At 39.3% G+C, this 23,355-nt stretch overlaps 1 protein-coding gene across 5 annotated transcripts in view; it reads left to right on the plus strand.

Annotated features, from left to right (window-relative positions):
* The window catches only part of anks1b (ankyrin repeat and sterile alpha motif domain containing 1B), a 375,728-nt gene that overhangs the window by 146,882 nt on the left and 205,491 nt on the right, over positions 1-23,355 (plus strand). For 2 of the 5 annotated variants that reach the window (XM_034673234.1, XM_034673233.1), the window contains 4 exons: positions 6,747-6,822; positions 10,282-10,383; positions 18,552-18,674; positions 21,729-21,916. In XM_034673234.1, the coding sequence (XP_034529125.1) occupies positions 6,747-6,822; positions 10,282-10,383; positions 18,552-18,674; positions 21,729-21,916 (489 nt within the window). Of the gene's footprint in view, positions 1-1,049; positions 1,125-5,257; positions 5,294-5,370; positions 5,470-6,746; positions 6,823-10,281; positions 10,384-18,551; positions 18,675-21,728; positions 21,917-23,355 lie in introns of those variants that run through there. The other 3 variants (XM_034673237.1, XM_034673236.1, XM_034673235.1) reach the window with 3 other exon arrangements.

Below are 23,355 nucleotides of genomic sequence, written 5' to 3' on the forward strand. Positions count from 1 at the left end.
AACTCACAGATGGCCACCATGTAAATTGTCACGAGGGAAGTGTGTGTGCATCTGTGTGTAATGTGTGTTAGAGAGAGAGAGAGAGAGAGAGAGAGAGAGAGAGAGAGAGAGAGAGAGAGAGGGAGAGAGTGAGAGAGACTGAGAGAGAGCAAGTGTTCATACAGGTCAGTAATTGGAGTCGGGCCATATAGGTCTGTCTGAGTGTGAATGAATAATTTATAAAAGCTGCACACTCTCTCTCTCTCTTTTCTCACATCCCCTCTCTCTCCCTCTCTCTCTTTGTCTGTCTCTTTCTATAATGATGAGGGGAAACCCCCATGGAAGCACCTTCTAACAAATTGGCAGGTGGCCAACACAGGGCAAAAGTTTACTATAAACACACACTCTCACACATACGCTCATAAACACATGAGACTGCCTTCTCCAAGTGGTCTTTACGTTCATCGAAACATCAACAGCGTCTGCTGCATCCCTGCTAGCAGCCCTGAAACAGAAAGTCATCTGCCTTTGAATACCAGGAAGCTCTTAGAGAGCCGGAGCAGCCTTTCCTTGTTTCCTCATGACATCACCGCACAATCACCATGGGAAACGGGACAGGAAGTGGTATAGAGATGACCACAGAGGATGGGAGGTGAAGAGGGCAAGTGGTGTGTGAGAGGAAAAAAGGGCGGTGGGTGTGTGTGTTTTGTGGGGGGGTTATTTCCTCTGCTCCCATCTCTTCTCACATGAATGAGGGTAAAGGACGAGCTCATCGTTGTAAACTTTGCTTTTTGATGAACATACCTTCATATACCTACTTTTTTTCATACAGTCTTCCTCCTATACAGCGACACACGTGACCTTTGACCCTTTTAGGATGTAGGAGTGGCCGTGTGGTGTATTTTTTGACACTTTTTTGTTGAAGAGAGAACAGATCACCCACAGTAAGTTTCCCCCCGCAGAGGACGAGCGTGATGATCTGGTTCAGCGTGGCGTTGAGTTGTATTTCCCGGCCGTGTTTCAGCAGATCTTGGCCGTCCTCCAGATAATTTCTCTTCATTAGGGCCAGGAGTTCTGTTTCGATCCAAGTTTTCATCTGTGCTGTCAGGGAGCCAAGCGTGAAGGATGCGGCAGGATCAGCATATGTATGTTGCTGCGTGTGTTCTTTTAATCATGTTTCTGTGTGTTTGGTGTCTCAGCTGCTTGTGTTACCTTCAAGCAGGATGCACAGGGCAGTATGTTGAGTAGACTAACCCTGTTCATTCAGCTTTAGAGCACCAGTGTTTAGTTATACATATTGATTGCAATCTTGGTAAAAGTATTTTTCCTTAACTTTCAGTGTCCTGTTATGAACTTTGACCATAACTACCAGATATGCACCCACTTGATTAAAGATAAATTTACTTAAAAAGTAACATTTGAGTAAGATAGAGGGACTTGTTTTAAGACAATGTATCTTGAATATCTTGTTCAGTCAAGCAATCTTGAAATAATCTTGTTTTGAGTTAATTTAGAAGAAAAAAGATTTATTTTACATTTCATACATTTTTCAAGCTGAGATCTTATTTGTAGAAGATGAATAATCTTGATTTAAGACAAACACTTTACTTGATTTAAGTAAATGCATTTTATTGGAGAATCTATCAGAAAACAGCTCCATTGATGAAAGAAAGAAAGAAAGAAGGATGGGTTACAGTTTTCAGGCACTGTTTCTTCTAAATCAGAGAAAAATATACATCCTCAAACTACATGCACACAATGAAACACCTACTTTTGAGCATAGCTGGCTTATCCTAAAAAACAACATGACTGAATATTAGTATATCCAGCTCACTATGAGAAGACATTATATCTCAAAATGCTCAAATTTAACCTTGTAATCTTATTTCAAGTAAGTGCTGCTGTAATACAACTCAAATTAAGGTGAATATATCTCAAATGAAGAAGTTGACATGAAATGCATTAGTGCACAAATACTAATTGTTAGCATTCCTGGCTTATTCTGAGACACTAAGATTAAAAATACTGGTAAAATGTTGCTTAAAATACATTTTCCCTGTGCATTTTAAGATCACAGTTTTCTAAATATTACGTCTTATTTTAAGAAATCTTACCAAGCAAATTTTCACTTGTTCTATTGGCAGATTTTTTTGCTTATTTCAAGGTAAAAGTACTGAAAGCTGATAATAACCCTCTTCTCATGGCCAATACCGATAAGATTGTTGGTATTTCTTCTACATATTTCTTATTTAAATTGTGTTGTTCTGACTCTTCAGTTGTCTCAAAAACTTTCTGCAGTTCTCAAAGCTGGAGTGCTAACTGCACGTTTTGCTAGTAGTAGTAGTCATGTTTCCTCCTCTGAAACCGGGATAAACATCCACGCCGATGACACTATTTTTACTCTTTCGTCACCTTTTTGCTGCTGCACTTGTTCTTCTTCTCTGTTTGTAATTGCAGATCACATACCACCACCTGCTCTGTTGGCAAGCAACATTTATCCCTTGCTTTTATCTGAAAAATTGTGTTATCAGAAAAATAAATGATATCAGGCTGAGATGCAACATGTATCCCTAATGACAAAACCGGAAATCCATGTTGTTGCAGCAATTTTGCCGATATAGACGACCAAAATGTGTTTTCTACAGTCAAAGGGGAAGAAAGATGATTTCCATATTGGAAGGAAGTAATGCCGAGAGAATAAATGTGGTCTATTACAACAGCCTCGCACTAAATTCGATGTTATGAAAGTTATATTGCTCCTTTTCTGGCATAAGTGTTTTAAAGAGGTGCTGAATAAACTTTATGGCTCAGCCTGCTTGTTGTTCAGTTGCACTGTATTACATTATACTGACAAGTCTTTCCAATATTTCCCTACCAAATTTATGTATACGAATGTGGAAACACTAATGTGATTCACGAACGGCAGATTTATTGCCAGGCTGTTTTATTGAAACGCATTTGTTTTTGCTGTGTAACTCCTACAAAGTGGAAACTGGAGGGTGCAGAGTTCTTCATGTCTTATCCTTAAAGTTTCAATGTGGACAAACAAAACAAACACTGCACAAGCCTGCATTCTTCTTCTTCTTCTTCTTCTTCTTCTTCTTCTTCTTCTGTTTCTTCTTCTGTTTCTTCTTCTGTCTCTTCTTCTTCTTCTGTCTCTTCTTCTTCTTCTTCTGTCTCTTCTTCTTCTTCTTCTGTCTCTTCTTCTGTCTCTTCTTCTTCTTCTGTCTCTTCTGTCTCTTCTTCTGTCTCTTCTTCTTCTTCTTCTGTCTCTTCTTCTTCTTCTTCTGTCTCTTCTTCTTCTTCTTCTTCTATTTCTTCTTCTTCTGTCTCTTCTGTCTCTTCTTCTTCTTCTGTCTTCTTCTGTCTCTTCTTCTTCTTCTTCTGTCTCTTCTGTCTCTTCTTCTTCTTCTTCTTCTTCTTCTGTCTCTTCTGTCTCTTCTTCTTCTTCTTCTTCTTCTGTCTCTTCTGTCTCTTCTTCTTCTTCTGTCTCTTCTGTCTCTTCTTCTGTCTCTTCTTCTTCTTCTGTCTCTTCTTCTTCTGTCTCTTCTGTCTCCTCTGTCTCTTCTTCTTCTTCTTCTTCTTCTTCTTCTTGCTTTGTGCAATAATTCTACCTTTAAATGAATTCATATTGAGAAACAAGTACAGTATGTATGTCACAGACAAAACGGCACCTGCTTATGGTAAAGGTACAATAGGTGACACTGACATTGTAAGAATATGTACAATAGGCTACCTCAGCAGCTGATTCTGAACTCTGCTGAAGTCTTTAACGTAGCCAACTGAAAAATAAGCGTAGCCATTTACTCATTTACCTGCTCACTCATGTTATTTGTCTTTTCATACTGTAATTCCTCTACTACTGCTACTCTACTCTACTCTACTCTACTTGTCCTTACTCGAAAATGAATACAACCTTTTCTCTCCTTCTTTTTAACAAACATATTTTAGCATGTTTTTTCATTATACGACAAGATATATTTTACGCTAAATTAGGGATGTTAGCATTTAGCCAACATAACAATTAAACACTCCCATCCTTGCTAGTTTCTTTTTTTTTTTACCAGGATTACCACTTGGTTAAACAAGTTATTAACATTTGTGTTACTGTAGATCAAGGGGATGGTGTCACTCCACAGGTCAGTGGATCTTTTGGTGGTGGGTGTGGCCTCCTGATTCACTTGGTCTTGTGCTGTTCATTCTGACATGAAGTGCAGTAGCTTGTATGTATCCGAGATCCTTTGGTGTCCATTGGTGTTGTGGGAGTGGCAGTCACTTGTGTGGGATCTTTGTTGTTGTTGTCTGTGAATGACAGCAATTCGGTAGTTGCGACTACATTTCGTTGATCCAATTTGTTTGTGACTGCACTCCACTTTTGTGTTGGGCACTTTTTGCTACTGTGATCTATATTGGTCTTACATTAAGTCTTAGATGAGCCAGCCAGGTGCTGGTGCCTTAATGTTATGTTAATGATAATGCTCTACTACCTGGATGTAAACAAGCACAGTTGACAGATGGCCAGTCCCTCCAGGATTTCGCGGGATTTTTTTGTGATTGTTGCGGCCCAAAAAGCCTGAATTTGCGACAGCTTTTTGAAAAAATTGCGGTGAAAGTTGCGATTATTTTTTTTTGCTTTTTTTCCCCCAGTAACATCTCAGGGGCAAGTAAATATGCTAAATTACAGTTGTTATTAGAAAGCATTCTTGATGTGGCCACTGACTGTATTTTGATTCTCTTGATTCACAGAAAAATGCCATGAAAGGACTGTATTGCACATTTACGACGGTCCCTGAATGCACCTCGCAGCGACCGATGCGCAGTCAGTTCACGGCACTCTGAAATTAATCTGCATCTTTGATGACAAGGAGTTGATGAAAACTTACTAAATGTGTCTGATGTATCACCAAACCGTATTAAATCTAAGCTGTAGATGCAGAGCTTTTTACGGTAACCACGGCAACAACGTCAAACATCAAATAGTAAACAGATGTCCCCCGGTTGTGTCTTTGTCACTAACACACACCCGGGGGTAAAAATCATCAATGAAGAAGAGACAGATGCATGGAGGTGAGGAGAGCTGGTTCATAAAGCACACCTGCTGCAGGTAGAGACCAAGCTAACACTGAGCCCCTCAATCTATAAATAATAACGTTGTCATGGTCACTTGTCCTGCCTGCTGTCCTCTCTCTTTTCACCCGTTCTCTCTGTGCGTGTTTTGTTGTTGAAAAGTGCCGATCAAGTGAGGACTTATGTTTATGTTCCAAGGAAGTCAAATTGATGACAAACCCGATGACATACAGGGGCTGAGATTGAGGTAATTGTTCAAATTTGCGAGAAAGTTGCGCTGATTGTAAAAAATTGCAAGGCCGCGAAAAAATCGCGCTGATTGGTTGAATTTGCGTTGATAGTTGCGATCGCGAAATCGCAACTTCCTGGAGGAACTGGATGGCATCTCGTAGTATGAGCAGTATTTTGATCCAGATAATGAAGATAAAGTTGTGTGTAGGCTGGTTGAACTGTCTTATAACCATTTGAACAGAGCAATAAATAACCAGCGAAGGATTGCAAAGAAGGACTGAAGGCTGGTGGGGCGAGTTCTGCTAGTGATAGTCAGACTCAGCACATCATTTTGACATTGTTAACCCCAGATTCTGGGACCCAGTGTTTAGTCATGTCAAATAAATTGAGCTCAGTTTGGACTCTTTTCTAAATCTTACCATTATACTAGTCGGTCAGTCAGAGTTTGAATTCCCATTTAAATAATAAGGAAATTGGTCCCTTTGGAACATCCCAACACTAGTATCAAGATATTGTCACCTAATTATTGACTTGCACCTTTTTCTTAATAATATCATTGCCTTTGCTTTTCTGGATTCCACAACTCTTTAATATATTTAGGCTTGAAAGTATAAAACAAAAGAGGCAGATAAACCCTTTGCTCTGTTTCACATTGATTTTGGGTGCTCAATTGAAATTTACTTGACTTTTCACCAATAGCCATAATGCAGCTAAACTAAGAAAAAGATAAAAACAACACAGATAAAAAAAGTCACATGCAAGTAAAATGAGAGACCTTGGTGGTGGTATCATGAGACTTTAACTGCAGATAGAAGAGCTCACCACAAGCAGCCCTCAGGAAATATTTGAGGTATTTCATAGACTCATAAAAACTCATCACCTGGTTGCTTTAAATCAAGCTGTTTCTCTAACTCCCTCCACACCCAGAACCTAAACTGAAGCTCCTTCCTCTGAACATCACTCTGGAGTGTTTCTCTGTTAAATGTGAGCTTGTCAGAGTAATCATCTCTCTCTCATCACTGCTCATCCAAGAAGAAGCTCTTACCAGCGCCCTCCCCTTGCTGCTTTCCATGTGTTGCATCATATCTGTATCAGTAATATCTCCATTAGAAGCACTGGGGGCTGATTCGAGGTTCAGGGAGGAAAACTGGGACGTTTCCACGCAGGCCCCTCCTACCTGTGTAATGGTTTGAAATCAGTGTGCCCCCCTCACGCTGTTAGCAGTTGACGAAATGTGTTCTTTTATTTCTAATCTCTCTGAATTTCTGTATCTGTTAGAAAGACGGATGATATCAAATCAAAATATCGCTGTCATGCTCCTTTTTAATCCTTGTGCTTTTTTTTGTAATGCCTTTTGTGCTCTCAATCCACTTGTGGTTTAGTGCCGTCTATTTTTGGCTGTGTATTCAATTGTTAAACTGATGGAATATTAACACACACATACATACGACTCTGTCTCTCTCTTCCAGACGGAGAATGGCAGCGCCCTCCACGAGGCGGCTCTCTTTGGGAAGATGGATGTAGTTCGCCTTCTGCTTGACTCAGGTGGGCCTCTGAATGTACTTTGTGAAACAGAAACACACTCAGCTTGTTTGCTTGTATTTGTTTGTGTGTCCTTTGTTTTCACATCTCTTTTTGACATGCGGCAAGATGCTCTACGTGTTTTTGTGGGTTGATTTCACCCTCAGATGAACTCCAGGCATCTGGCTGCTGTCATATCATCCTGGACTTAGTTTTGTTTTGGCCTTTTATTTTGAGTTGTATCAGGATAAGTTGCAGAAAGTTCAACTTGGTATGATGCCTGTTGTCTCACTTGATGATGTCACTTGACTTGGTGTGAACCTCTGGTGTTAAACTAATCACCTACTTGCACAAATCACTTGCATTATCAATTTTTTCAACTTGATTTTAACATTTTGATAAAAAAGTGGGTAACTCAACTCAACTCAACTTTATTTATATAGCACCTTTCATACATTAAAACATGCAGCCCAAAGTGCTTCACAGAATAACAGAGATACAGAAAACAATAGCAATGGTAAAATTATAAAAGGCAGGATTATAAATAAGATAGTTAAAAATAAAATAAAATCAATACAGTCAAATTAATACAATAAGTAAGAGTGGAAAGAAAAGTTAGGTAGCGTTAACAAGATCAGATGACCACAAGAAATAAATAAATAAATATTTTTTATAAATAAGATAAATAAATGTTAAAGCAATGATTAAAATATTAATAAAAATAATAATGCAGTCCAGGGCTAAAAATAAACTACTCCAAATTAAAAGCTAGATTAAAAAGGTAAGTCTTAAGTTTACTTTTAAAAACACCCAGAGAGCTCGCCGTATTGATGTCCAGAGGCAGAGAGTTCCACAGCTCAGGGGCATAAAAACAGAAAGCTCTCTGGCCGGTGCTTGTGTGAGACACACGAGGAACATTTAAAGACTCAACTCATGTGACCCAACTTTATCAAATGCAGGCCTTGGCTCACTTCCATATTCCATATAAAAATGAAACATAAACAACATTATGGATTTCAGTATTCAACACAAAGCAAACAGAACATATTCAAAAAGGGGATAGGATGAAGTTTACACTTGTTTTATCCTACCCCTTATCTACTTTCAACATACAACACAAATATCCAGACAGTGTCAGTACTAGAGAAAAGTAAAGACATACATAAACAAATCAATTTAACAGGCAACCATAACATTTCCCTCTTCTCTTTACCTGTTAAATCTAATCAAAATCACAGTTGAATTCAAAGCAGATTTTGCCCTGCACTGAGTCCTTTCATAGCTCTGCCACCCCCCATCCCCTTTCCTCTTACACTTCCTGTTTCCTGCAGGACTTCCTGTGGGAGGCCATATTCTTTTGGCTTCAGTTTTATGAACATCCTGGATTTACACCGTGCTGCGCCAACCTGAACCACTGAACCACTGAACTTTAACCCTACACAACCTTTCAGACAATGTGTGTGTATGTGGCGTGGGACGTAAAATGCTTTCAGGATGGGCTGCCAGCCTTTTGCTATTAATTATGATCTACAATGTGAGCCAGCAGAGAGTGTTTACAAATAATGTCAATGCATCTAAGACATTTTAAATATCCAACTTTTAAACTAATTCATGAAGCGTCATTTCATTCCTAACCTTTAAATGTCAACTTAGAGATGCACTCACCAGCTCTGCTGCCATTGCCTGGATTGCAGGACAGGCTGTTGCTCCACTTTTCCCTATCAGAGATGGTTGGACCCATTAGCTCCTTAGGCCGCTCTCACATTTATTTACAAAAGTTATCTAAAAATAGTTCATTTTACCCATTATAGTAAAAAGTATCGACAAAAATAGTAGCTAAACTTGAATTAAAACCTTGAAAATAGAAAATGTAATGAGTTTCCTGCCTTTCTTTTTGCCAGATGACTCCTAAGTTTAGAGTTAGTGAACAGTTAATTATCAAAAGCATCAGTAGCAGCAGGTTAATTCATAACGGCACAGGAAACACAGTCACATGCTCATATAGGTAGACTAACTTTCTGCAGACCAGCTAAATGAAGCCACATTAAGTCACTTTGAGGGACAGTGGGGGTCACGAGTCTTTGGCATCTATATTTTGGAGTCATGGGCTGAAAAGTTTGGGAACCCCTGCTATAGACTGTATAACCAGGGATGTCACTCATTGGTTTCTGTAGCCCCATTACCAAATGATGAATGTTGCTATATTGGTCATGTTTACTCACTTCTTCAAGATCTAGAAACCAGTAAAAGGGTGGAGTTGAGGCCGTAGAATAGCTGCCTGACAAACAGCTATAATGCAAACACGCCACGCCCCTAATTATGTTTATTTATGCATAGCTCTTAGTCTTACTATGATCAAAATGGGTTAACTATTAAAAACATACTCTCTATAGAGTTGTTATGAATTGATAGATAGGCCATTGAGACACAGCTTTTAACATGTTTCATTCTGCTGTATTCTGTGGTGTGTAAGTATAAGCTCTGATGGAGTTTCTCTGGCTTTAGCTCCAGCTCCAAGTGGACATTTGGGGAACTGCAGCTTTTTGCACTTCAGCCCTGGCTTAATATTTCAGCACTGGAGGTTGCTGCTTGTATTGTACAACCAGTCGCTAGTTGACCTAGCTTAACAAAAAAAAACGCCAGTGGTTTGAACAGCTTACCTTCAGAGTTGTGTGCTGGAATAATTACTTTGCCAGAGCACACAAACAAAAGGGGGACAGAAAAAAAGCACAAACAAAAAGAGAGAAGCAGAATAAGAAAAGCTGCACAAAATGTGCTCAAAATAACCAAGAAGATATTTAAATTTTACAACTCTAAATGATGTTCCTCTACTGTTGTTCCTGTTCCTCTCATTTATATCTCATGGCACCAAGCAGAGTGACAGGAATTCAATTTGTTTTTCATGCTGAATTGGGTTTGCGAGCACAGGAAGGGATTATACAAGCTTACAGTCAGTAAATGAGGACTTAAAGTGGAAGAAAGACTTTTTGGGAATATCTGCGTTTGTCAGCTGATATTTTCTGGGTGTCTGTCTTTTGTTTTTCATGTGTTCGTGTCTGTGTCACTTTATGTGTTTTACTGTGTCGCACTGTAAAAACAAGAATGAGTGTGTGCTCATTTGTTAAGGAGAAACTCTGATATGAAGCTAGATGAAACACTGTTAGTGGAAGACTCTTCATGAATTAATAAAAATCAGCATCGTCCTCTGGTGACTGGAGCTCATTCATCTTTTGCTGACGGCAGTTTCATGACTGAGTGGGTGTGTCGGCAGATTTGAGCCTTCGTGTGCACATGTGTCTACTGCACAGTTTTTTAACGTGGTTTTTGTACATAATTAAGTGGATTTTAAGTAGGTATTCCTTCTTCAGTCAAGTCATGGGAATCGTGGTTTGACCTTTGACCTGCTGTTTACACACATCATTGCTTATATTGCCGTTCATGTGTGTGTGTGTGTGTGTTTTTGTGTGTGTTTTTGTGCGTTAGAGATCGACACCAATCTGAGAGACTGCCAGGGGAGAACAGCTCTGGATATCCTGAGAGAACATCCTGCACAGAAATCCCAGCAGATCACCGCTGTTATTCAAGGTAACACGCACGCACGCACGCACGCACGCACGCACGCACGCACGCACGCACGCACGCACGCACGCACGCACGCACGCACGCACGCACGCACGCACGCACGCACGCACGCACGCACGCTTATGATTTAGAAAAATGTCACTTTCTAAATATACAGTTTTATTTTGAAAATCTAATACAAATGGCTGATTTCCTGTTTGGTTTTGGATAGGTGTGCAAGATGCTTTCTTGTAGATTCTGCTATGCTCAATATGCCAATTTTCATACATGAAGGGGAATGTGAAAAGGGAAGGTTTGACATAGAGCTACTATGTTACAGTCTTTCCGTAGATCCAAGAACGGTGCACATTAAAGGTACAATAAGTAGAAATAGGAATATTCCGATATCATGCTCAGATTCTAGATTGAAATTCTCCCTTGCTCACCTCTCCTGTTGGGGAAGCTCCATAAGCTACGGTGGCCTTCAAGAACAAGAAGCTGCTACCATACATAACTAGTATGATCCCCAATTTGTCAAGTTCTTATCATCAAAAAAAGTACAAATTATTTTGAGCAAACCAACCACTTTATTATTCTTCATCTTCCAGCCGGTGCATTTAATGCTGCCACTCACGATATACAAAAATGTTTTTGTTACTAGTTTGTCCGCTCTGTGCTACTGTAGAAAAATGGTGGGGCAAGATGGTAGCCTCTATGGAAGGGGACCTGCTCCCTAATGTACACTGCAAAAACTCAAAATCTTACCAAGTGAAATTGTCTCATTTTTAGTCAAAATGTGTTATCCCACTTGACTTAAGATACATTTACTTAACAAGTAACATTTGAGCAAGATAGAGGCACTTGTTCTAAGTCAATGCATCTTAAATATCTTGTTGAGTCAAACAATCTTGAAATGATCTTGTTCTGAGTTATAATTTAGAAGAAACAAGGTTTATTTTACATTTCATACATTTTTCAAGCTGAGATCTTTTTTGTAGAAGACGTATAATCTTGATTTAAGACAAACACTTTACTTGATTTAAGTAAATAATCTATCAGAAAACAGCTCCATTGATAAAAGAAAGAAAGAAAGAAAGAAAGAAAGAAAGAAAGAAAGAAAGAAAGAAAGAAAGAAAGAAAAGTTGTTTTTAAGGGTGGGTTACAGTTTTCAGGCACTGTTTCTTCTAAATCAGATAAAAATATACATCCTCAAACTACATGCACACAATGAAACACCTACTTTTGAGCATAGCTGGCTTATCCTAAAAAACAACATGACTGAATATTAGTATATCCAGCTCACTATGAGAAGACATTATATCTCAAAATGCTCAAATTAAACTTTGTAATCTTATTTCAAGTACAAGATGGTCTTAAACCTAGAGAAATGTGCTATAATACAACTCAAATTAAGGTGAATATATCTCAAATGAAGAAGTTGACATGAAATGTATTAGTGCAAAAATATTTTTTTGAATACTAATTGTTATCATTCCTGTCTTATTCTGAGACACTTAGCTTTAAAACACTGGTAACATATTGCTTAAAATAAGTTTTCCCTGCTAATTTTAAGATCACAGTTTACTAAATATTACGTCTTATTTTAAGAAATCTTACCAAGCAAATTTTCACTTGTTCTATTGGCAGATTTTTTTTGCTTATTTGAAGGTAAACAAACTTACAAATATTATTTTACTTTTGTACCAAGTCTACTAAATGCTGCTATATTCCACTGTACTCCAAGTGACCCTTTGCCAGTTGATAGATGTTCTGAGAATATGGAACTTTGGCAGGGTATTGCGACCTTTGTATTGAATGGATGTAATCCAAGTGAGAGATCTTGATTTGCAGGATGTTTATCCTCCATTGGAGAAACAATAAGCTCTTGTGCTTGATGTGTTCAGTCGCTTGATGACTTAGAAAATGTCGACCTTGAGCTCCCACAGAACAATGTTCCTCCATTCCTCAGCTCGTCTCTTTGATCCACGTTGATCTTGATGATGTTATTGATGATTGTTTGGTTCTGCTTTTACACCACTTCACGAGCAGTTATAATAATGTCCAGAAACCTGTACAGCAATATATCTGTACCTGCTGTTGTAAGATTTGGTCTAGCACACACTGTGCGGGAACATCAGTTCCTCTCTGCACTACAGAAGGACACCGATCGTCATATATCTCAGTTTCATTACTGCATCAGTGACATGTTCCCAGCGTATATATCAAAAGCCTTGACACCAAAAGTTTGCTCGTTTTTTTTCTTTCTTGATCTAAAACATTGATTAATGCTGGTATTTAGATCGATTTTTACAAAGTCCTTTGAAAAGTGGACTGAGTAGGCTCTAATATGGACAGCAGTTTGAACAGACATAATGAGTTTGTTGCAGAGGAGAGCATTCAAGGAAACATGAATCAAACTTTTAATGTTTTCCAGAAAAAACAGTGTGTTAAGGTAATATAAATTAAAGTATGTGGCTTGTGGGCATCGTAGTTCAATGAGACTCTTTGCTTTATTGTCTAAGGAAAGTAAAATATTTTTCTTGTGCTTTCAAACGGTCACCACAAAGATTTTCATTCTCGATCAATTTTCTAATGACATAATATCAATTAAAGGCCCACTAAGGAGTTTTTTTAGCTGGTTATTAAGCAGACTGACATTGATACTGAGGACTCCTTATGATGTAGAAATGCAAACAAGACCAACAGCAACAATATTGATAATTTCTATTTTGTAATTTTAATACATAATATCACCGCCGCAGGATAAATGTTGAAAAACAGACATTGCAGTTATATTTCACAGCAAATATTCATAATTGACAGATTTGACTGTTTAACCCTCCTGTTATGTTCGTTTCTCAGGAACAGCAATAATGTTCCTGGGTCAATTTAACGCGGGGCATATTTAGTTATCCAAAAGTGTCAGAACCCCAAAAATTCCCAATAAACATTTTTTTAATCTCATTATTAACTCCATTACTAACCATTTAAATTAATATTTAGTGCAATGGTGTTCTTTAATTCTGATAGATCATGGTTTAATGAGGATAACTCAGTTGTTTTTAATGAAAATTCATGTTAAAAGGGTGTGTGTGTGCTTGTCTGTGTGTATGAGTGGGGTGCAAAGAAACAACTAGTATTTGACTCTTCTGACCCCAATTGACCCACAAACAGTATATCTATAAACATGTGGGGGGGAGCAAATATGTTAAATTAACCATTTCCATTTCATTTTATATGTTGGTTTCACCTATTAAGCTAAGCAGAATAAGTTTCATACCAAAAAATATTTTTAACCATTTTATTTTTATTTTTGAACTTTTAAAAGGGTCAATTTGACCCGCAACATAACAGTAGGGTTAAAGACACCAAGGTGAGTTTTTTTTTGTTTTGTTAGATAGCACTACCTGCACATGTACAAGGAAAAGATCAGCAAAAATATGAAATATACTATTTCTCCACAGGGGGCGCCAAAATCACACAAAAAGTTCCTTACTGTAGCTTTAAAGTATTAGTCTAACCAAATATACCCAAATCTGTGTTTTAAGATTGTATCTGGAGTCAAGGATGGAGTTCTTTTCTTTCAGCCATTGGTCCAAAAGAGACCTGTTTATCATTAACAACATACACAACCAAAAAGTCCTTACATTTCAGAAGCTAAGATTAGTCAGTGTTTGACGTTGTTGAAATAAACCCCAGTCTTTCCACTCTAATAAAATGCTCCCACTTAAAAGTGAAACAGGAAATATAGAGTTAAGTTCCAGAATCAATTCAGATACTTGACTCTCACTGATACACCCTGCAAGTTTTTTTCAACCAAATAGAAAACAGTGTAATTTTAGCTCTGTCACTTTCTTCCTTCAGATTTCCTCATCGTGGTTTTCCACCTGTCATTAAAACCCTTTTTCCCTCTCATATTTACTGCAGTGTGTTTAGTGTGTTACCAATGATTGTTAGTGTGAGTTTATTCACAGTCCCAAGAGAGCCGATGATCCTCCAGATTGCACCTCCTTAAAAACAGCGTTGTCCTGAGGTGATTATGAGCCTCAGTATGAACGCTGTAATCTGCGGTCTGGAGGCCTGCACTATCTGTCCCTGTGTGATCTGTGGGAGTATGTAAGGCATGAGTTAACAGATGATTTAAAGAGAGAGGGAGATGCAGGCAGACAGAAATGGAGGGCTGTTGGGGTGAGGAGAATAAGCCAGAGCTTAAATTAACAGTGAGCCGGTCTTAACTAGGAGGCAGAGATTGAAGGGGGAACACACACTGAATCCCAGGAATGGTACAAATTGGCCACAGCTTCAAGATAGCAGACATGAAGCGGACATGAAACCAGGGAGAACATGGTGGTGCAACCGAAGGAGCAATCTAGTGTTTCGTGCTCATGTTTAGAGTCCATGTAAGTGCTCGAACAATGTAACAAAAAGTTGAAAAATCATCTTTACATCATCAAATAATTATCCACTGCTTCTCAGCACTTCAGCACTTTGCTTTTTATCCCTTTTCAGCCAATTGTTTTGGTTTTGCAGCCCACAACTTAAAGCTCCTGTGAGAAATTTTAAGTTTGTTGTCAACAAACTGAAATCCATACAGATGTCTCTATATGACCTCCCAAGGAAAACATGACCATCATTATGATGATATAGATTATTTCTATACAGTTATTCGAATGCTGTTGCCACAGGGTAGGTGTCAGATAAAGCGATTCACTTCACACCGCCAAAGCAGCCCTTATACATTATCCAGGGTGATGATTCTACAGTGGATGATCATTACATTTGACTGTTGGAAGTAATCTTGATAGGATTACCTAAAGACACATGCAGGACACAGATCAACGTAAAGATAGGAGGTACCACTTTGTCCTCAGCATAATAAGCATATAATAAACTCTTAAAGGTACAGTGCGTAGCAGAATTGAGCATAACAGACTCAGTCGAAATTGAATATGATATTCATAGTTATGTTCTGTGTATAATCACCTGAATATGAAAATGTTACAATGTTACAATGTCATTTAGCAGACGCTTTTATCCAAAGCGACGTACATACGAGAACAAGAACAACACAAGCAAAGATCTAGACAAGAGGAAACAAGATCAGTAAGAGTAACAAAGTGCTTCAAGAGAATTTGGGTGCAGGTACTGCCAAGCAGTGTAAAGGCAATGCACAAAAATAAGTAAGGAATTTTTTTTTATTTTTTTTTCCGAAATAAGGAACATCTACAATGAAGCAACCAACCAATTTAAGACCTTCCATTATCATCATCAACAATTAACATCAACACAATAATGACCAAAGTACCAAGTGCTGGGTCCCTCAAGAGCTGAACACAGATTCCCAGAGTAGAGCAGGACAGTGCGAGTCAATCGTAGCTGGAAGACATGATCTGCCACTGGGGACAACAGTGGAGAACAGCCTAGCTAAGTGCATAGTGCTTCCTAAAGAGCTGGGTCTTTAGCTGTCTTTTGAAAGTAGAGAGGGACTCTGCAGATCGAATGGAGTTGGCCAATTCATTCCACCATTTAGGGGCAACAGAAGAGAAGAGTCGAGCTAGTGATTTTGAGGCCTTGTGTGCTGGAAACACTAGGCGCTTTTCAGAGGCTGATTATATTTACATAAAGAGCATGTCCCCCTCTATGGAGGCCGCCATCTTGCACCACCATGTTTCTACTGCAAGGCAAGGCAAGGCAAGGCAAGGCAAGGCAAGGCAAGGCAAGGCAAGGCAAGGCAAGGCAAGGCAACTTTATTTGTATAGCGCATTTCATACACCAGGGCAACTCAATGTGCTTTACATTAAAACATTAAAAGCATTGGAAACATTCAGACAAGCATAAAAGAGCACAATTAAAATGACAAATATAATAAAACAGAAAAGAAAAGGATAATTAGAAACATGTAAAAAGTAAATTTTAAATTTGAATTTAAAGTGGGTTAAAGTGAACTAAGATAGGAAGGCAGTGGCAAATAAAAAGGTCTTAATCTTTGATTTAAAAGAGGTGAGTTGGAGCAGACCTACAGCTCTCAGGGAGTTTTTTCCAGATATGTGGTGCATAATGACTAAACGCTGCTTCACCATGTTTCGTTCTGACTCTAGGGACTGAAAGCAGACCAGTACCTGATGACCTCAGAGGTCGAGATGGTTCATACAGTAGCAGCAGATCAGCAATGTATTTTGGGCCTAAACCATTCAGTGCTTTATAAACCATCAGCAGGATTTTAAAGTCTATTCTCTGACAGACAGGAAGCCAGTGTACGTAGAGATCTAAGAACTGGAGTTATGTGATCTACTTTTTTGGTCCACCGTTACAGTAGTCTAGTCCACTAAAGATAAATGCATGGACAAGTTTTTCTGCACCCTGCTGAGACATAAGTCCTTTAATCCTTGGTATATTTTTAAGGTGATAGTAGGCTAACTTTGTAATTGCTTAAATGTGGCTGCTCAAATTGAGGTCTGTAGCACAGAACGGACAAACTAGTTACATACTCATTTTTGTATTTAGTGAGTTGCTGTAAGAAATGCACTCAGTTTGAACACAAAGAAGAAGAAGAGATTTTCTTTTAGTTGTTGGCAAAATAATTTGAATTATAGATATTTTTGATGGTCAGTTCATGGTCAAATCTAGTCAGTTTTTACTCAACCCACTTAACCCACAAACTTGAAGCTCCATTTGCATCAGAGGGCTTATAGTCAAATGCAACACCTTCTCCTCTGACTCTTGATCTACAGAATGTTTTATTCCCCCCAAACTAACGTTAGAAAAGACCAATAAAGGTCTGCACAATATTCTACTTATGGATTACACACAGATACATGTGAATCTGTGGAGTTAGATCTCTCTTCTACCTTACTGTGATCTATCATAGTTTATTCTGCTGCTCAAATACAGAACAGTGCCTCTATGACTGAGTTATCATAAAACTGCAGTGAGCACTGCGCTTTGAAACTAAAGGACTATAAGCTGTCCGGAATCAAAGACAGAACACACTTTCAAAGACAGGAATGGACCACTTGTAGATCTTTCGAAATGTCAAATATCCACGTGAGGGTAGATATGGAGCCGGAAAGGGGAACGTCAAAATGTAATAAAGCGCTGGAAATGAAGAGATTTGGACTTCAGCTCGAACAGGAGACTCAATGTGTTTGTGAGGAAGAGAGAGAGAGAGAGAGAGAGAAAGGACACAGCTGTGGCTGAGTAAAAAGATCAGCTGCATGCCATTTCCTATTGGAGAGGAGACAGAGGACAAACACACACACACACACACACACACACACACACACACACACACACACACACACACACACACACACACACACACACACACACACACACACACACACACACACACACACACACACACACACACACACACACACACAAAGAGAAAAAGACCTGTCATTTACTCCCTTATAACAGCTGAGGGGCTTTCTGGTCACCACAAGCACCTAATTAGAGATAGATTATCATTTAATTTACAGCACATGACTCATCCTACTGGTCAAAATCACTTTAAGATCTATTTTCAAGCCCTTCAGCAGCTTGTAATCTACCACAATGCATTGCAGTATCTCAGCTGTATGTCCTCTGGGGACTAAAACTGTCAAAGCGTTTTAATCCTGCTTTTTTTTTGACTGATACACACTCCCATACTCTGTGTAATTGTATGCAAATACAGTTGTGTTGTCACGATAATTGAGGTAAATGCCAAGATTCACTCCATACATACTTCCCTGACATTAATAAGGTTCCTCCTTAGGCCTCTGTATGGAACCCGCTTCTTGTTTTTCACTGTTTACGCCTGTTTGTGTGTTTTCAGCCGCTCAAAGTCTTCAGCCTCACACCTGAACCAGCCTTTCCTCCTCTTTCTCCCCCCACATAATCCTCCCTTTTTGCTTTTATGAACAGCAGTGAGCTCTATTAGCAGAAGCTGTGAAGAGAATTTGCGGCGTGGGGGGGGGGTAAAAGTGCAAATTGAATGCAGCACAAGCTGTTTACCGTGCTGATGGCCGGGTTATTACATTGATCCCCTGAAATGCTTTTTACCTCCCCACATTTCTTCTCAACCACCGTCACACTCTCCTTCAATCTCCTTCATCCTCGGGTGTCTCCTTCCTGTCTTTCTTCTGACAATTTTTTTACCCTGACATGTTCCACTTATCACCTTTTCTACTCCACTCCTCTTTCTATAGAATACATGATGGATGACATGGAGAGGAGGAGCTTCATGGAGGAGCCCATCCGCAAGTGTCCCGTTCCTGCTCCTCGAACATCCGTCCCCTCGCCCTCTGCCTCCCCCTCCCTCAGACACAAGAGTGAGTAAACACACACACACACACACACACACACACACACACACACACACACACACACACACACACACACACACACACACACACACACAAATACACAAAGAATACAACACCTACAACACCAAGACGAGATTTGAGAGACTTAAAAGATCTAGTTCTAACCCACTGAAGCAAAAGTGGTAAATAATAAGATTTACCCACAAGAATGCAACTAAAACTAGAAGAAGGGGTAGCTTGGGTTTTTGGAGCGGGGTTATATGAGGTTCTTGTCAGTAGTAAGTGCATAAGCCACAGGGAGGTTCTTGTCAGCTCCGTCCTCGTTGAGATAGCAGGCGTAGAACCAGAAGCTAGGCTATCAAAAACAAACTCATACACACCACAAACACTGCCACCAAAATCATCCGCCTCCCCACACCCAACCTGTCTGACCTCAACAACAGAGCCATCATACGCAGAGCACGCACTATAACACTGGACCCCCAACACCCCCTCTACTCGGTCGTCACACTACTCCCCTCCGGTCGCAGATACAGATCCCCTTACTATAGGCGAGCCCGGTTTGGCAGAAGCTTCGTCCCATCGGCCATAGCACAGCTAAACAGAATGCCACTGTAATGTGTCCGGTGTGTTTATATGTGTCCGGTGTTTTATATGTGTTCGGTGTGTTTTATATGTGCCCAGTGTGTGCATATGTGTCTGGTGTGTATATTTGTGGGATGCGGGGCACCATTGCTGTGAGGCTGGGTGGATGTTTATGGTTATTGTGTTCATACATGTATTCCTGTACAGACAGTGGCAACAAATCTCCTTGTTAAGGACAAATAAAGATCTATCTATCTATCTATCTATCTATCTATCTATCTATCTATCTATCTATCTATCTATCTATCTATCTATCTATCTATCTATCTATCTATCTATCTATCTATCTATCTATCTATCTATCTATCTATCTATCTATCTATCTATCACCCGCTACAGATGGGGTCAACTGGTTATTCACGGAGGTAACACATACTTGTTCCTCCACCTGCAGTGTACTCATCAGCAAGTTGCGTCCATGACTTACAAGTCAACTTGACTTTTGCCCACTGATATATTGTGAATCTTGATATTTTTTTAATCTTAATTTGACATAATTTTGAGCAACAAATGCTGAATTATACTAATTGATACAGTAATTTCTGTTAACTCAGCTCAATCTTCCCCTTCAACAGCTAACACACAGTGGGTTTAATAAGCTAAATGTATTGTGTAGACCACCAGTTGCGGCTAAGCACTTTCTCTGAAGAAGCACTGCCATTCAGCTTTTCAGGTTTTCTGGTTTAACTTCTGAAAATTGAAGAAAGTCAGTAAAGTAAAGCAGGAGCTGTTGTAACTGTTACTGTTGTTCCCAAGTCTTATTCGTGACAGCATAATATAATATATGCCTTCCAAACCAGCTAAATGCAGCATAAAAAAACTAGGCAGCATGTGACAGAAGAGGAGTCGTGTTAACTTATCAACATCACTTCATACAAAAAAAAAAAGGAAATAAAATAAACAAAAATCTATGTCATGTAAAATTATTGTATTTATATTTCGGGCTTTCCAATGTACATTAAAAATGTTTTAACATTAATTTTAATGAAAAACAAGTGAGTTATCCTCATTGAACCATGATCTGTGAGAATTAAAGAACACCAATGGACTAAATCTTGATTTAAATGGTTAGTAATGGAGTTAAAAATTAGATTAGAAAAAAAATTGTATTGGGATTTTTTGGGGTTCTGACACTTTTAGATAATTGAATATGCCCCGGGTCAAATTGACCCAGGAACATTATTGCTGTTCCAGAGAAACGAACATAACAGGAGGATTTCGATCTCTCCTGCTACCCACCTAGCACAGAAGTGTCCCCCCTTTCTCTTGTTTGGTCTGTGGAGTCTCATTCTTCCTCTGTACACTGTTTTTTTTATAAAGGCGTCCTCCTGTTTCTACAGTAAACAGCATGTCCTCATCACTGAGAGAATGCCAGACCTGAACAGCTGATCAGTGCGCTACACACAGAGGAACGCATATGTGTTGTGTCTGCAAATAGTGCAAAACAAATTGGCTTTTCTGGAGGCGACGCAAAGCGCTGAGAAATTTCCAAGTATCTCATACAACCCCACTTAAAAAATAACTGCTGTCCCTTTAAAGGTCCCAAAAGAGAATTTTATTGTTTATACGCAGAATTATTTCCATCCATGAAAGAAAAAGTGGCAGAAAACAAGATTTTCCAACAAGAAAGTAACCAAAACTAGCAGACGAGATGTTCAAAACGACTCATTTTGAAAATAATTTGATTTATTTTAGTAACATGCTGAAACATCTCTACCAGGAAAAATCATAATTCATGTACTGTAAGACAACTCTTGAGCCAGGACAAAGCCTGTCTCTCATACAGACTGCATTATAAGCTCATTATTGTATGATTATATTTCTTATTTAGAATAAAAAATAAACCTCTTCATTTAATCTAGAGAAGTATTTATTTTTGCAACATGGGTAAACCATGCAGTTGAAATCCAGGCATGCAGCTCCTTTTAGTGGAGCAAATCAGTTACTACCTGGCTTCTCAGCTGCCAACTTCCCCTGTCCAGCACTGCCCCCTGTGTTAGGAATATGTTACTGCAACAAGCTTTGTTCCTGCTGATCCTCTCTCCTCTCGTATTGTCTGTCAGCAGATACCTTAATTACCTCAGAGACAGAGAGAGGAGGAGGAGGAGGTAGGGGGAGAGTGATTAGTACAGTTTGCTCCTCTTAATGTTCCCAAACAAAACTTTGGACTCGTCAGCAGGACAGAAGGAGATAGAGGAAGTGTTTGCAACCTGCAGCTCTGTGTGTGATTCTTGTGATTAATCAGACTAAAAGGAGATATACTTGTGTTTATTCAGTCTGCTATGATGGTTTAAAAGACAAAAAATAAATACCTAACAGTGCAGTTTAAGTAACCAGCTTTATTCTGATGCTTTAAGCCGCTTTGGTTGAGTTTCTGACTTCCCTCCTCTTTCTCTTCCTTCCTCCTCTCCCCAGATGACGCTGTGACAAGCGAGCTGTCCAAGCTGCTCCACGAGATCAAAAAGTGCCGGGACAGGGATTACTCCTTCGAGGAGCTCTGCCACACCATCTCCTCGCACTCCATGGACAGCTTCGGCAGCGGGCGGCTGTCTGACGAGGAGCGGCCGGATCGACCCAACGGCACCCTGACCCGGGTCAGCAAGGTACAGTGTTCTGTCTTCACAGACCTGGGGTGCATTTTGACATGCTTGCATAAGATACTGCTTCTTGGAGTGGTATTGCTGGGCTGAGACACATTTTGTTTACTCCGGCTTGTCTAGAGTTATTGCTTGGATAAAATATGAACTCACTTAGAATTGTAAAGTCTGCTTCAAAAAACAACCCGAGGCACTCTGTCGGGTATGTGCACAATTCAAATGCCTTTGTTGTGCATTGTAATACATGCTTAGAATCACTGATGCTTTGCAAAACCAGGGGAAGGGGATGGTGAGAGTGAAGAGAGAGGTAAAAATGGAAACAAATATTTGAATGCTGTTACACAAGTTCTGACATGCATCACTGTGCCCCTCAGTTTGAAGCTCTTTGAAGTTCTCTCAGTTCTTCAAGCTTTGTTTGCAGCGTTCTCAAAATAAGTTATACCAAAGTTCTACAAACTTCAGTTTTACATTTGGGACTTTTTTCAAACAATAACAGATAATCAATGACAACATTAATGAAAGAAGAGTTTTCAATTAAGTTTTAATTTACGGCTTTACCTTAGCTGTGATTTGAACACATAGTGTGGATAATTTATCATTTTCTTTTTGGCTATAAAACTTCTGAAAACCATTTGGTCTTTTATGAAGTTCATTATATTGTCACAATTATCACCTGCCACACCTGCTCAGCCTCTCAGCCCCAGTACACGTCCAGTCCCCTTCAGTTTCCCTTCTTTTACCTGAACCACACTCTCCTCATTAGGCCAACACAAATTGGCATGCTGGATACAAAGTGAGGCAGACCAGTCAGCACCAATTTTTAATGCTTTCCTCATTAGGTTATAATCATGCATTTTAAGAAAAAGATAGGAAGTTCATAAACCTTGCAGAGTGCTGGTTTGATTGAAAATACTCCTCACTTAAAAGCAACAAGTGACCAGTGATCGGGGGTGATGCTGGTCTCAGCCAATTGGTGGACCATCCTTATCTCACAACTGTCAACACCACCATATGCTGAGCTACTGTACAGGTAGATGGCAGGGTGGTGATAACAGATCAGTACCAGAAAGAGCCACACACCTGCAAAAAAAACGCAGAAACACAGTTTACCCCCGAATATCAGACTGTATCTTACATACAAGGCCACTTCTATTCCAGATTGTACTGTACGTAATGCAGTCAGTATTCAGTCTGTTTTTTAAACAACTTAAAGGTCCTGTAAGTAACTTTTTATTTGTGTTGATTTTGGCACAAAGTAAGACCTGTTGTCCCTTTGCTCTTCTCATCTTGTACATGTGACAGTAAATCTCCTCATACATTCTTTCAACAGTGTAATTTAATATTCTTTTTAAAAAAATGTTTTTTAAATCTTAATGAGTTTCTCTTCTGGTTTGTTGTACAGTGTACGACCAGTGGTCTGGTCTGCCCCGTCCCGTCACAGCAGT

The sequence above is a fragment of the Notolabrus celidotus genome, chromosome 21, assembly GCF_009762535.1.
Source record: "Notolabrus celidotus isolate fNotCel1 chromosome 21, fNotCel1.pri, whole genome shotgun sequence".
Lineage (NCBI taxonomy): Eukaryota > Metazoa > Chordata > Actinopteri > Labriformes > Labridae > Notolabrus > Notolabrus celidotus.